Below are 14,668 nucleotides of genomic sequence, written 5' to 3'. Positions count from 1 at the left end.
AGGCTGATTAGAAAGCTAAACCCACCAGTATTCAACAGGGTCTTTGAAAGGATTTAGCTTTAATAAGAGGGTGTGGTACACTATGTCAATTTAATAACAAGTACATACACACGGGATCATTATTTGAATTACGGGATTATATGTCAGCCACTCAAAACAGTGCAAGTGCGCTGAGGTGTTTGCTTACCTATAGTAATTTGGCTTAAAGGGCCCGTTCTTGTTTAAGCCCAGGTACTTGGCCTGCTCGTCGCTCAGCTCTGTAAGATGCGCATCAAATGTTGGGAGATGCAGGCTGGCCACATACTCATCTGAAGGGCAAGAGCGAGAGAACGTGCTTACATTCACCAGGCGTCCATGTTTGATTAATCATTTAAATGAGAACAGGAAGTAGCAGGATTTCCCAGCTGTTTTCTTCTGCAGTGATAACTGTCTTCCTTTTTCCCTTTCTCTGACCGCATTCTTCTCTTCCTTATCCGAACCCGGCCCTCTCCCACCTCTGTGTCAGTGTGTGTTGTGATAACAGTGGCAGTTGCTTACAGACCGACCTACATTCTTCTCCTTGTTTTTCTCTTTACGATATGTGCGCTCTGCTCTCAGCCTCTGAGAGACGGCTCAGAGATGTGACAAGCGGCAGACATGCACACATGTGTCTACAGATACACAGGATTCACTCTGCTGTGAGTGATTTGCTATCCGGGGAGACGACTCTGGACTGAACAGATGAGTCTGTCTGCAGAGATAAATGTAGTCTGTCTGCAGGGCTTCTAACATGCTGTAATCACATCCTGTACATCCACGTAGATGGTATTTGTTACACAAGAGGTTTTTATGTGTTCTGATATCAAAGTGGACTCTAAATCATAAAAAACTACTATGATAAAGTCCAAAATAATTCGTATTTATCTCACACTGGGGTTAGGCACAGCCCTGCAGTTCATCTTCATCATCCCCTTGAAGACAGAAGGTTTGAACAACAAGTTGGTGGAGCTTTTGCCTAAAACCTAAGAGCCTGACTGAAATTACTTGAATGCCGAAGTCGTTATTTGAAATGTTTAATACAAACATCCACTACTTTAACACATCCAGAAATGATGGTACTCTTACCCATCTTCTTGGGCAGCAGGTAAACATCCTGTTTGTACCGTCCTTCAGGGGCATTGTAGAGCTCTATCAGTGCCAGTGCCTGGACAGATCCACACACACAAATGCAGCAATGCAAAGTGTAACAAGCCAAACATATGCGACAATATAAATGAGACAAATTGATCCACAGCTTTACCTGAGTGGTGGCAGTGATTGAGAGAACGAAAGTGGGCACAGTGGAACAGCTGAGGTTCAGCAGACGACCCTGGACAGGAGGGAAAAAACAAAACAAAAACAACAACACAAGGTTAGAGTACAAGTCAAAAATACACATACAGGCTCGCGCCTTTGTGTAAAAATGTACCTTTTGGGCGGCATCATGAAAAGGAATCAATAAACTCAGATCTCGGTGTCCCTCAACAAATCGACTGTGTATCAGCTGTGTAACGCTGCAGTCAGTCCTGTTAATGAATGAAACTGCTGTGCATTAGCTTACTGATGAAGACAGATGTTGCTAACTATGCACCGAGTGGCCATCCCTCTGAAACTGAAAAGCTACACGAAGAGAGGGGAACAGACTGCCGTTCAACTGTTGTTGCTGGATGATGAAAGCAGAACAGAAACTCCACACAGGGGTTTAATTTGCTGTACACACTGAAGTTCACACACACGCTGCTCGCTAGTGCTGTGTGCATTTTCACATGATAAAGCAGCTGTCTGTGAACCATCTTACAGCTTAATAATGCTCATAAATATGACATAAATGCCTGAGTGTGCATTATTACACTGGGACACAAAAAGGGAACAAAAAAACTTCCTTTTTTTGGACAGAGCCACAATTTAAATAAACTTTAAACATCCAAATGTTAGCTATACTAAAGGATCAGATGTTGTTTTGTATATTTAAACTGAATGGCATTTTTGGAGCACTGCTCTATTTTAAGGATCAGAACAGAGTGATCTGGAGGCAGGTGAGGTGAGGATGGAGGCGCAAATCTACTGATGTGGTTAAAACTTCTGCAGATCAAACAGCCTCAGAGAGGCAGGCATTGACAGGCTGGCAGTTTGCCTGTCTGGCCCTGTTGGACTGCTCTCATTCTGTCACATACGCACACACACCTCATCTTATCCTAAAATATTCATGATCAGGAGGTGAGTGTGTGCATATTACTGCAAGTAAAGTTGCAAAAAAGTTTGCAGGGTAAGTGTCCTGTTTATGTGTTTATTCCATAACAACTTGCACTACATTACAAAAGAATATTTTAAATGATGATTAATCAACCAATTATTAAATATGAGAGGATAACTCTGCCAAAGAGGTTTCCAAAGTGATTAAATCAGAGGAGAAAATAGGATGAATAAACTCGCCTAAAAGCAAGAATACGCCCTGAAAGCAGTCGAACTTGAAGATAATTTAACGGATGTGGTTAAACATCGTCTGTGTAAACGTCTACTGTATTTAATCCTTTAAAATTATTTTCTTAAACATTGTCATGGCAGTGGGCCCATTTTACAAAGTGCTCTTTAAATGGCCATAAACCCAATACAGTTTGTGACTCTGATGACAAACCATACGGGGATATTTGTGGTATCAACGCAGAAGAAAGCATTCACAAGGTTCTGCTGTCTGAACACAGACAACTTGGTGTTTTAGGCATAAATTTGGACACGTTATTCGATTATTTTGCCTGCTAACATTAATGCATTATGTACTGCTCTGTTTGAGTGGCTGTTTGCCTGCCAGTTACAGTCTACATACAAAGTAATGCAGAACAGCACTAGCTAGGGGTTCTCTGTCTTACAAAAGTACTCCTGACTTCCAGTTACACAAAGAGGTGCTTAAGAGAATGAAAGAATGAAAAGTGGAATATCCAGCTCTCTAAATAAAGTAAAAGTTTTCTTCTAGGATTTTACATTCTGTTTTTGTATCGCAGCACCATGAATCACTTTATGGCAACCATTTATTTAAATATGGACATATTATCAACATCATCACACCAAAAATGTCTAGTTGCCTGTTGTTGTACCCCGGACTGAACTGATGCCAATTAGACACCAGGATTAGAAGGAAGACGCGTGGCTGGGTGTGTTTACCTCTGCCAGCAGGACTATCCTCTTTCCATCAGGCCAGATTACGTGGTCCACCTGAGAGCGCACTCTCTCCCAGGTGAGTTCAGGAGTCCGCAGACTTGCCTATAAGGAAGAAACGACATCATCGGTTATTTGTATTTGGCTGTTTGCTCTATGACATCTCATCACGAGTCATATGTTGACTGAGCACGCTTCATTTCCAGGACTGGAGTGACTCAGAGCTTCCTTTCATATGAACCATTTCCTTTGTCCATCACCCATTGTTATTACTGATTTTGAAACATCCTCACGTTGCCCTTTGTTCCAATTTCTAAACACTTCTGTACAATCTTTAATGACCAGAAAGCTTTATTAGCCTGTTACAGACTGAAAAAGGTACTAACAGTAGTGGTAAAGTGTGCATCCGGTGTCTGCAAGTACAAAAGTTTCACAAGACATTTTGAGACCTTTATTATCATTTTATATGAGGTGTAGATTGGAATGTTTAAAGCACACCCATAATAAATATGAAAATATGATTTTTGTGTTAACTGGTTGAAATGAACAATAAGTCAAAATGAAAAAAGGAAATAAAAGTTTCTTGTTAACGCCACGTCCAGCCATCTCTCATTAAACTTATCTTTCCATTCCAGCAGACTTATCGCACAGACTGGCTAGCCTCTTGATTTTTATCTTCACAATTTCCACAAGTGTACTGTAAACTCTAAATGAATGACCTGAAAAGATTCCGTAAACAACAGGGAAACTTATAATAACTTAAGGTTAAGGCAACAAATTAATCTCGTTTTGCTGCTACACACTTGAAACAGGCTTAAAGCATCATTGGAACATTAAGGAAGTAAAAAAGAAAGCTGCACATGTGACATCCATCCACTATTTGTTGTTAACATTAGCCTAAACCGCTCATCTCTGTATATGAAGATGATTAAGCGTCTTTCTGAAGTGTTCTGCTGGTACAGCCTTTTGTACTGAAGCAAATATCTTAAACATGCAGCTGCACAGGTTGATTTCATTGTGTACATGGGTCAAAGATAGTTACACTGTGTGGTGCAAGTTCTTGCATGCATGTGACTGGTGATACTTAATGATTTATTTTTATGGGGTTTTTTTATTGGTAAATGTGTATTTCAAAGACAAAGATTCATGGCTGCCCTGGATAAAAGCTTAACAATCTTTATGGTTTGAAAGCTTGTAAAGGTCTGCTAGTTTTTGCATTACGTAACCAAAGAAAGGCTAGTGGCAGCTCCATATTTTTCCTGTCTTTCTAGGAAACTAACTATCCATCTGTCAGTCTTGTTTATTTCTGAGTGTAACAGCAGGTTATAGATCAGACCTTTTACTGACGCCACACTTACTCAAGTCTACGTCGACTGCTACCATGACAACAATGAGCAATCACTGCCCCAGGTCAAGCTTTACAGACGTGAGGACACTTAACAGGGGAGCAGAAATCTTTTACAGTCTCGATCGAGTAGTTCAGTCTTCCAAAATGATAACTAGTGGCAGTGTTTTAACACGCCTAAATCTGATGAGATGACTACAATTTAGACCTCGTGCAAACTGGCAACTGACCACATCGATCTCAGTGTTGGAATGTCCCATGTTGCAGACGATGCAGCCGTTCTTCATGCGGTCGAGGTTCTCTCTCACCACAACGTTCTTATTGCCTGATGAGGGGAGAGGACACAAAGAACAGAGAGAAACGTTGAGGAAGCAAAAATCTCCAGAGGAAGGAAAGAGGCTCGGCTGTATGTGAGGTTTTAATCAAATACGACGCTGTAAAGGGACTGAACAGGTTTTCTGAAATCTATGTACTGGGGGGAAAAGAAGGAGGATTGCCCTTATCGCTCATGATTTAATTACTTATCGCACGACTTGAACAAAGTTAATTAGGGAATGTAATTTAGTTTAGAGTCTCACCTGTCTACATAGAGCATTTTAAATGGTTTTGTATTTATCTATTTAGATCAAAACAAGCTAAAATCTTTTACTAAGCAATAAAAAACAGACGTGATAGAGGTGAATAAAAACCAAACAAAGAGACTGCTGTGTGTATGTGTGAGATAAGAGTTATGACAGCGTGTTTTAATATATTTGTTTCTTTTATTTCACAACACTCTTGAACTTTATTGAGGCCACAGATCCTTTTATTATCTTTGCTGTTATCTTTGCCATTTCCACCTAAGGACAGACCTCTGCAGCTCGCCTGCCAGCAGCACCGACTAATGAAGCTGAGAGGGCGAGTAATTCTCTGCTTCAAGCGCTCAACTTGCTGGCTGCTGAGTTAAGAACTTTATTAGTAGCTGCTGCAGACTGATTACAAGGACTTATTATCCGTTTAGGCACCCTGAATGAATGATACCAGGGACTGCTTTATGTTTTGTATCCTCCTAACATGCAACATCTAAGCTGGATTTCTCTTTGCATTGTGTTTCTTCTTGTCAGATAAGGACAGCGGCTGAACCAACCTGTGCAGGTAATGACGATATCCACTTGTCTGATGACTTCGGTGAGTTTCACCAGCCTGAAGCCGTCCATGCTACGGTTGGTTAAAGAAAGTGTGTAAGATGAATGCAGCATCAACGGCAACAAAGGAAGAACAAGAGCTGAAGAAGTCTCACCAGGCCTGCAAGGCACAGATGGGGTCGATCTCTGTGACGTAGACGATGGAGCCCATTGCTTTGAGGGCAGCGCAGCAGCCTTTTCCAACCTGAGGAGAGAAAAAAAGTACAAATGGAGTTAACACAAAGGACATAAACCCATATCACATGCAGAAACTGTCCATGATGCTTCTGTTTGAGTGAATGTAGTGTGTTAAGTGTGCACACTATTTCACTATTTAGAAAAAGAACTGAAAACGACGTGTTTCTTAATCAACCAGTCACACAATAGGAGGCACGTGGAAGCAACAAGGATCAAACCACCTATTTTGTAGCACTGCTGTCCATTTAGTGTGACTCAGTAGTAATATATTATATTAAATAAATACCAGTACGTCCTACTTGACTGGGTTGCATTTGTCAGTATGCAGGCCACAATTTGACCCCAAATCCTCTGAAGAGGACAGATTACTTACGCCACGACAAAGCACTAACATAGGAGTAATTTGAAGTAATCTTTTTACCATTTTAAAACCTCATACATTTTAATTTTACTCGAAGTCCTCTGTTACACACAAAAAGGTCAAAACTAAGGGCTATGTTTTGAAGCGTGTTCCAGTTTAATAGCAACTATGGTACACAGCGTTGACCACAAGGCGCACTTAGAATTCATTCAATCGTGTCTCAGTAAGTTAAGCACTTGGGTTCAAAGAAAAGACCTCCTACTGTACACTGACACATTAGCCCCGTTAGGTTTTAATTTAAACCCAAAGCAAAGAAAAAGAAAAAAAAAAAAAAGAAAGAAAGAAAGAAAGAAAAGGTTTAAAGAAATTTATGTACTTTTTAAAAAAAAAAAAATCCACAGCAGCTGGCCTCTGCTACCATCACTTGGATGTTCTATTAGCACAAAACTCTCTGGTGGCTTGTTCTGTATTAATCAAGTTCAAGCCAGCCTTTTACAAATTTAATTGCCACGGCCTTAGCAAAACCCCATCCTTACTTAGATGCCTCAAAAAGGCCGACAACAATTATCTAACTTGTCGTGCTACATTGAAATCTGTTCATGTGCATAAGCGAACTCACAGGAGACAGGACAAGGCTTCAGTGTTTGCATCACTGTGTGAACAAGAAAGGTGCGTGACGAGGACGGTGGCCTTACCTCTCCATATCCACACACCACCACCTGTTTGCCTCCAAACATGACGTCAGTAGTCCTCTTCAGGCTGAGGACAGAAACACTGTTATAACACACAGGCGACCCAATATTTATTCACACTGTTTGGAGCAGACTGGATGCGGGTGTATACACCTTGCAGCAATGCATGTTATTAGAAACAAAAAACTTGGCCTGTTTTATAATTCTAACAAGGTTCAACAGGAGAGCATTTCCTACCCGTCTAAGATGGACTCTCTGCAGCAGTACAGGTTGTCAAATTTCTGCTTGGTGACTGAATCGTTGACATTCATGGCTGGAACGCAGAGTTTCCCGGCCTTGGACAGCTGATATAACCTGCACACACAAACACACACCAAAAAACATTTAAACTTTACATCAGAATACAATCATGTCTCTTAATTCAATGACTGGAAGAAAGGTGGCAAATTAATCCTGACAGGAGAAGCTGCTGCTTAAATCTTTGAAAGGATTTGTTTTATCATTTAGATTTAACTGATGTGTTTCTATTTGCGCAAATGAAGTTGAAATTTTGCTACCATGCCACAAATATACAGTGGAGAACATATTCACCACTAGATGGTGATGTTGGCACACCACAGATTATGTAAACACTTCTTCAGTGAGAAATAAATACACAAACCAGCACATTAACAGACACATTTACAGCACCTGGTTTTATCTACCTAAAGGTGGAATGTCTCATTCATCTGGAGGTAGATGCTGTACTCCTCATCTAAACAAATAACCCCCTCCCACTGGGGCTCAATCACAAGCTCAGCCCTAAAATTCATTGACATGCATCTCCAAGACGACTGCACTAATAATGGGCTAGCTGGTTAGCGCATTCATGCTTACACAGCATGAATGCATATTTCTCATAGCTGTGATTTAAAAAACAAAACACCAAACAAACAAGATCAGCATGAAATATTATCACACAGACCACATGTAAGCACAAAACCCCAGCATGCCAAACTAGTGAGAGCAGGTTGTTCGGACGTTTTTTCTCTCTCTATAGGACGACTATAGTGCCTGCAGGCACCATCCTTTCCCCGGTGAAGCTGAAGCCAGAACCCAGGGCAACCTGCTGCTGCGGCTGCTGGCGCAGAGAAGCCCACCGACAGATGGGGAGTCTTTGCATGCAACAAAGATGCAAGGAAGGCTTCTTGCACAACATTCTCCCGTGAAAACGAGCTAAAATCAAAAACCTCATCAATTCCTCTGAATCCAGTTTTTTGGGATCAACCCTATTTTGGCTAAACAGGGAGTGTTTGCACGTGCAAAACAAATGCAAGCCTTTTTTTCTAATGTCAACCATCGACTCTGAAAACCTGTGCAGGCCTCCTTTTCCAAACTCAGAGACTGACCCAGAATTAATAAGGGGAACTGATGAATACGATTCTATTGATGTCTTCATTTCTATATTTCCTTAGTAACAGAGAGAGGTGCAGGCTCTCAAACCGTCCTGCTCTACAAGCTGGACGGTTTTCCTCTGAATCCACTCAGGAAAACGTGCAGACACTCTCAGGCTATGGTTCTCCTGTGTGTGACCGAACACTCCTTGCTCCAAGTCGGCTTAAACGTTGTGTGAATTGGTCAGAATCACATCTCCCCACAACATGTACAAACACCTGATTTGACTTCAGTACACATACAGAACGGACAACCAGTGGACCATAAAGGGATCTCGTGTGTTGAATCAGAACGGATCAATCGACGTTTATCACACACACACACACACACACACACACACACACACACACACACACACACACACACGCACACACACACACACACACAAAAACAAAAACTAAACTAAAAAGACACCACGTCCTACCTGTGCACACCAGTAACGCTCTCCTCTACTATGCCCTTGATCTTCTTGAACATGCTGGGATATTTTTTATAAATCCAGTGAGTCAGGTCACCACCGTCATCCAAGATCTGACGAGAAATCAGAAAGATAAGTTTTCTATGTTTGAATATGCAGAACAAATTATCTGATATAATGAATGCCCCTTTCTTCACTTCTAGCCACAGTGGTAGACAATCATCACGTAAAAATACATTTAAAAACCTACTACACAACGGATGAATGGCCTACCAATGATTGATGTTTGATGTAAAAACCACAGAGGCAACTTTTCTGTAATAAGCTTTATTTAGATATGTAGGTGTGCTACCATGTTGGGCTGCCAGCCTTCCACATTGACACAGCGGTCGATGCACCACCAGAAGTCGTCCTCTGATTCTCCCTTCCACGCAAATACACTGAAACCTACAAAGAGAGGAAGCGTTGAATACATATTGCATACGAGTGTATGAATAACAATGGATGTGACCATGAAGGGAAAAGCGAGCGCATTAATATTTTAGGCAGCAAAAAAGAGAGAAGAAAAGGTCAGGTGTCACCACATGGGAACACTGAGCCTCACCTCCCTCTGCCAGGGCAGCTGCCACCTCATTCTGGGTGGAGTAGATGTTGCATGCTGCCCATCTGCACTGAGCGCCCAGAGCTGACAGAGTCTCCATCAGCACCTTGGGAGAAGACAAGGGTCAAGTTTGAGTTTTCGTCGTGGCAGAAGAGAAAAATAAACAAGTGTGTGTGAGTGTTTTGCACTGCTACTACTTACAGCAGTCTGGGCAGTGATGTGGGTGCAGCCCACAATCTTGGCACCAGCGAGGGGTTTTTCCCCCTGGGCTCGCTTCCTCAGAGCCATCAGTGCTGGCATCTCTGAAAGAAAAGGAAACACACACATACACACAAATACACATAAGTGGATATACAGGATTGATCTGGATGATTAAGGAATTCCCATCATTTAATCCTCCTAATACTTCAAAACTAATCCATCGCCTCGTGCGGTGGAGTAGCTCGATGAGCGAGGCTCTCTGCTAGGTAATTAGAGAGTAATGTCAATGAAATACATTGAGTTTGATTTTAAATGGTGGTCATAACAGCAGTTTGGTATTTAGCTCAGTTCCCAGTTTTTAAAGCTACTGCCCGCTGGTTCACCTTGCTCAGCTATCTCGATCTCTCTGCGGCCGAAGTCGGCCTGTTTGATGTTTTTGATGCAGAAGTCGCCGTTGCCCTTGGAGTTTTTCTGCTGTTTGTCACGAGGAGATGTCTCGTCATCAGAGCTGTCCGTGTATGATGCCGCTGCAAACAAACACACACAGGCATTGTCAGCATGTCAACACATCACATAGGAGGCAAAATATTGCCGCTGTAACCAAAAACAAAACAAAAAAAAGTTGTAAACTGTGAATCCATGTTTAAGTACAGAATACACTGAATGTATTCTGTACCTAAACATGGATTCTCTCAGCCTCTGGTTTCATCAGAATACATTAAACTCAAATGTGCAACTTGAATTTGTTAGCCTACAGATTTCAGGCACCACAGGCTTTAATTTATCATAGAGCTGCCAGCCAAACTTTTCCCACTAAGAGCAAAACTAGCAGCTTTATCACCTCTGACTGAAGCAGAAAGTAAACACAGGATGTTATTGGACTTAAGTATTTACACTTGGATATAAAAAGAAAACATGTTTGAGTAGTATCACTGGACCTGTGATATAAACAGTCATATGCACAGTCTGCACTTTGCATTATTGTGTGGTTTCAAATGTACTGTACATTTCTATACATGGAGGTGCACAGGGTGTACTCCTCCATGAGTACAAATGGTGCATGATGCCAACATCACACACGCCTTTAAGTGCAGACAGGAAAACAAAGGTTTGAGGGTGTAAGAGGATATCCCGAATCCAATTCTTCAAGTTTTAGTTCATTACAAGCAATCGATATTGATTAACAATAGCGTCACCTCATGTCCGGGGGTAACACCCATGAATTCAAGACAATGTCTGTGCTGTGTTTTTGGCTGTACATGTAAATGATATCCTTAGAGAACGTTCCAAAGATTTATTTATTTTTTTTAACCTGGCCTTCTTTGGGAAAATCTATGAAATTCTATGCAGAGTGCCTAAATCAGGTAAAAGCTGATGAAGTAAAACATGATTAGTGAGTTGATTTGAAATAATAATTAAAAAAAATAAATAAATAAAAAAAAACAATCTAAATGCCCAAAACTGAAAAACAAATCATCTATCAATGAAAAAAAAATACCCTTCCGTCCTACTTCCAAAACACGTTGGGACAAAACCAGGTGAGGGGAAAAAGGTTTTGCATGATGAAATTCTTCTCAAGAAACACAAAATCTAAAAAAGCTTAAAAACATCCAAACTAAGAAGCCTTAGCCTCGATCTGCTTTACAGTGGCTATAAACTTCAGCTACATGTTAACTTTACCTGGAACCTGTACTGTCATGACATTATTTACAATGTACTGTAAATGTGTTGGTTCTGCTTTACAGACTAGGACCACCAGCTTTAAAAAGAACCCTAATCAAAGGATCCTAAACTAAAGTGGTTCGGGGGAAGCTGTGTGACTGGTGCTTGCTGTAGTCTCTGTACTGTGGGAGCCATCAGAGAAATCAGAATCACTCCAGTGAGGGAATTATGAGGAAAGACAGGGAATCAGCCGAGGAGGAAGAGCGGGGAAAAAAAAGCAGCACAAGGATTCTGTACTGGAGTCTGAAACCAGGCTCTGAAACATGTCAAGGAGTTCATAGTGATTAAGGTGTTAACACAGGGATCCAAAGATGTGTGACAGAGACGCCTGCTGAATGAAATAAAAGCAGACTAAGTGCACTCCTCATTATCTCAATATCTTGAAGAAAATGCAGATCATTTTTTTAAGTGGTGATGTGAAAGCCCGAGGCAGGAGCGAGAGGTTCCTGGGGACTCTTGAGCTGGTTAGGAGGGGAGATAAAGCGCTGTGCTGGAGAAGAAAAAAAAACAAAGTGAAAAGAAAGAAAAAAGAAGTTATGATTTAGTGGTAGGAGACTGGGATAGATCCAAATCACACACCAGAGAAAAGTGCACAAGTGTGCAGTTTGGAGCTAAAAATGAAATTCAGAGCTGATTTTTTTTTAAGACAACTTAATGTCTCAAACAGGAAGAAAGAAAGGGAAAGAAACACAATGTCGCCTTCTCAGCTGACCCCAACAAGCGCCTATGAAAACACAGAGCTGTCTGCAAATGTGCCAGTGGGAAGTTACAGAGCCGAAACGCCTCATCTTCTCTGAATAAAAGTACTGATGCAGGGGTTTTTCTTCTTCTTTTGCACCCCTGACCTGAGGGATCCATTATGCACATGCACTAATACTGACTGACAGTCCATGTGTCCGTTTGCCATCCATCTGTCTGTCCTAGCGCCATCATGCAGATTAATTCATCATGTTAAATGGTGTCGTTTAAAGTTATGTGGCCCGTGACTCTGACACACAGCAGGACATCAAAAGAGCCCGAGTCCAAGTGGCTTATGCAATATCGCATTTAAAAACGACTGATAACTGAGAAGGAAAGGAAAGCCAGGATTATAGTGACCGATTTATAAAGAACCTTTGCTCCCTTGTCCCTTCTTGTTTTCTGTGGTATTTGAGCAGAGCCATGTTAACCATTTCCAAATATACAGGAGTGTTGCATCAATCTACTCAAACTATGGCTACAGCTATCAGTTATATTAGTGATGAGTATTTGAGACCTCTACATCATCAGTGTGACTCGTTTACTCCTAACTTTAACCACCTTATGTGCTTTTATTCGTTAAATTAATTCTGGATGAAAGAAAGCAAAAGATTAAAAAAACATTTTTTAAACAACCACGTTTTTCCTAGTTACTCGATAAATCGTTGCAGCTTGAACTTAAACTAATCATACACAGAGTGTATTGTCTCCAAATCACTCAGCCTGTCTCTCCTGGTTACTCCCAAAGAAAATCATAACACCATGACAATGCATACTTAAACCAAATTTACAAAACAAAGAAACCCCTTATCTATACATACAATGAAACTTGTACTGTAAGACAAAACTACACCTTACAGTTGCTGATACTAGCTGCCAGCTAAAACTCTTTTTAGACTATTGGCATATTTATCTTTACCAGCTTTCCAGTTAATCACCAATAGGGCGATGGTTTGGCTCTCCCATCCTATTTGGTTTCAGCCACACCCAATGCTTCAGCACCTGCTAATCCTCTAACACAGGGCCCACAGTTTCACATAAACCCAGGGTCTGAGTGTGAGAAAGAGTGCTAGAAACACAAGGACAGAAGTGGTAGATAAGTCCAGTCAACCATTCATCCAGGTGGAACTCAATGGAAAATTTAACATCCCCCTGGAATATCAGATAAGCAGCAAGGTAAAGTGATTGAGTAACAGGCTATAGTTTAAGACAGGAATGCAGGTATGGCGAAAGAGAGACACTGTGATGAAGTCTGCACTATATACTTAAACAAACAGGTCATTTTAGTCTATTTACTTTGTGCTGTAAAGACACTGCTTTAGTCTTAGATGTCTGTGCCAACAAGGCTTGCACGGCCCTGCTATATTTTGTTCAGCGTTTCTTCCACCACTGCTCGCAACTTCCCAACAAGGCCGACTTTATTTGGCTCAGTGTGAGAGCCTCTACCATGCTACCAACTTTCAAGTCTCACTCCTGTGCTCTTTGTTTCATGAGGACAAACTGAGAAGAGTGGAGCTGAGCAGGTAAGAATAATGTTACTTGAGTCGATGACAAGACATTACTGTGAGCACACTGACACCAAAAATAATAGCTATCATAATCAGGATGAGTCACCCAAACATAAAATCTGTCTGTTTACCTGAGCTGTAGCTGTCTGTGGAGGACTGGGAGATGGAGCGGGACAGAGAGCGCCGTCCGATCTTGGAGGGACGCTTGTTGAACTCCTGTTTCTGGTCTGCAAACTGGATCTGTTGGTGGAGAAGGAGAGCAGAAACATTCAGGCAATCTGAATTGAGCTTTGAAAAATGTATTTAAATAAAACTATTCACAAACAGGACTCACAAAGCAATTTGAAAGCCAGGAAAAGAAAACTTTGCATCTTTAATAAACTGATTGCTTTTTAGCTCAGGTTACTCTAGGTTCATGTTAAGCTCCTGATTAAGAGAATGCTATCCTGAGTGAAAAATGTTTTACAGATAAGAGAAGATCAATAAAATAGATAAATAAGACAGGCAATAAACAGAGAGAGAACAAGTTCACTATAGTCTCTGAGGAGGGAGACTGCCTTTGAGTTCACTCTGACTCTGAAAGATAAAAGAGACAATGAGGCTATTATCAAGCAGTGACAAGGCCACGCGAGGTGCACCAGTTCATTCTGGTTCTGTGAAAATGAGCGGGATGTGTTTGGCTATTTGCCGCTTTCAGGACACTAAACTGACCATGAGCCTATCTTTCAGTGTTGCATCAAAGCCAATGACTTGGTGCATCATAATTCATCCAGTGATAATATTACAGCACATGAATGGCTGACTTATTCCTACAATAAAGCCACACGACAAGAACAAAAACTGCCAGTGTGTGTGTGTATATGCATTAAAACCTCTTTTTATTAGTCAGGTTGCTTTTATTAAATGAGCAATAATGGTGTCCATAAATTCATAGAAAGAAAGGCTTTTACATTGCCACATGGATGTCTAATGGATGTTGCACAAGGCAAAAAAAAAAAAAAGCAGCTGAAAGAGCATCAGTTCTTTGAGCATGTACTCATTTTTAAATAATTTTCATCCTCACAAAAAGATGTCCTTGAAAATTTTCAGGTTCTTGAGTGTGTGTGTGTGTGTGTG

General features: G+C 41.1%; 1 protein-coding gene across 2 annotated transcripts in view; it reads right to left on the bottom strand.

Moving 5' to 3' along the window:
• The window catches only part of ahcyl2b (adenosylhomocysteinase like 2b), a gene marked incomplete at its 3' end in the record, with an annotated part of 54,579 nt that overhangs the window by 4,629 nt on the left and 35,282 nt on the right, over positions 1-14,668 (bottom strand). The window contains exons 2-16 of one of the 2 annotated variants that reach the window (XM_080887638.1): positions 13,684-13,792; positions 9,968-10,111; positions 9,585-9,685; positions 9,387-9,489; positions 9,135-9,229; positions 8,789-8,895; positions 7,168-7,284; positions 6,934-6,997; positions 5,796-5,884; positions 5,643-5,713; positions 4,747-4,841; positions 3,178-3,276; positions 1,280-1,348; positions 1,105-1,183; positions 188-308 (exon numbers count right to left, since the gene is read on the bottom strand). In XM_080887638.1, the coding sequence (XP_080743764.1) occupies positions 188-308; positions 1,105-1,183; positions 1,280-1,348; positions 3,178-3,276; positions 4,747-4,841; positions 5,643-5,713; positions 5,796-5,884; positions 6,934-6,997; positions 7,168-7,284; positions 8,789-8,895; positions 9,135-9,229; positions 9,387-9,489; positions 9,585-9,685; positions 9,968-10,111; positions 13,684-13,792 (1,463 nt within the window). Of the gene's footprint in view, positions 1-183; positions 309-1,104; positions 1,184-1,279; positions 1,349-3,177; positions 3,277-4,746; positions 4,842-5,642; positions 5,714-5,795; positions 5,885-6,933; positions 6,998-7,167; positions 7,285-8,788; positions 8,896-9,134; positions 9,230-9,386; positions 9,490-9,584; positions 9,686-9,967; positions 10,112-13,683; positions 13,793-14,668 lie in introns of those variants that run through there. The other variant, XM_080887639.1, reaches the window with a different exon arrangement.

This window comes from Rhamphochromis sp. 'chilingali' (assembly GCF_963969265.1).
Source record: "Rhamphochromis sp. 'chilingali' genome assembly, chromosome: 7".
Lineage (NCBI taxonomy): Eukaryota > Metazoa > Chordata > Actinopteri > Cichliformes > Cichlidae > Rhamphochromis > Rhamphochromis sp. 'chilingali'.
This window is presented reverse-complemented; position numbering and strand designations above follow the sequence as displayed.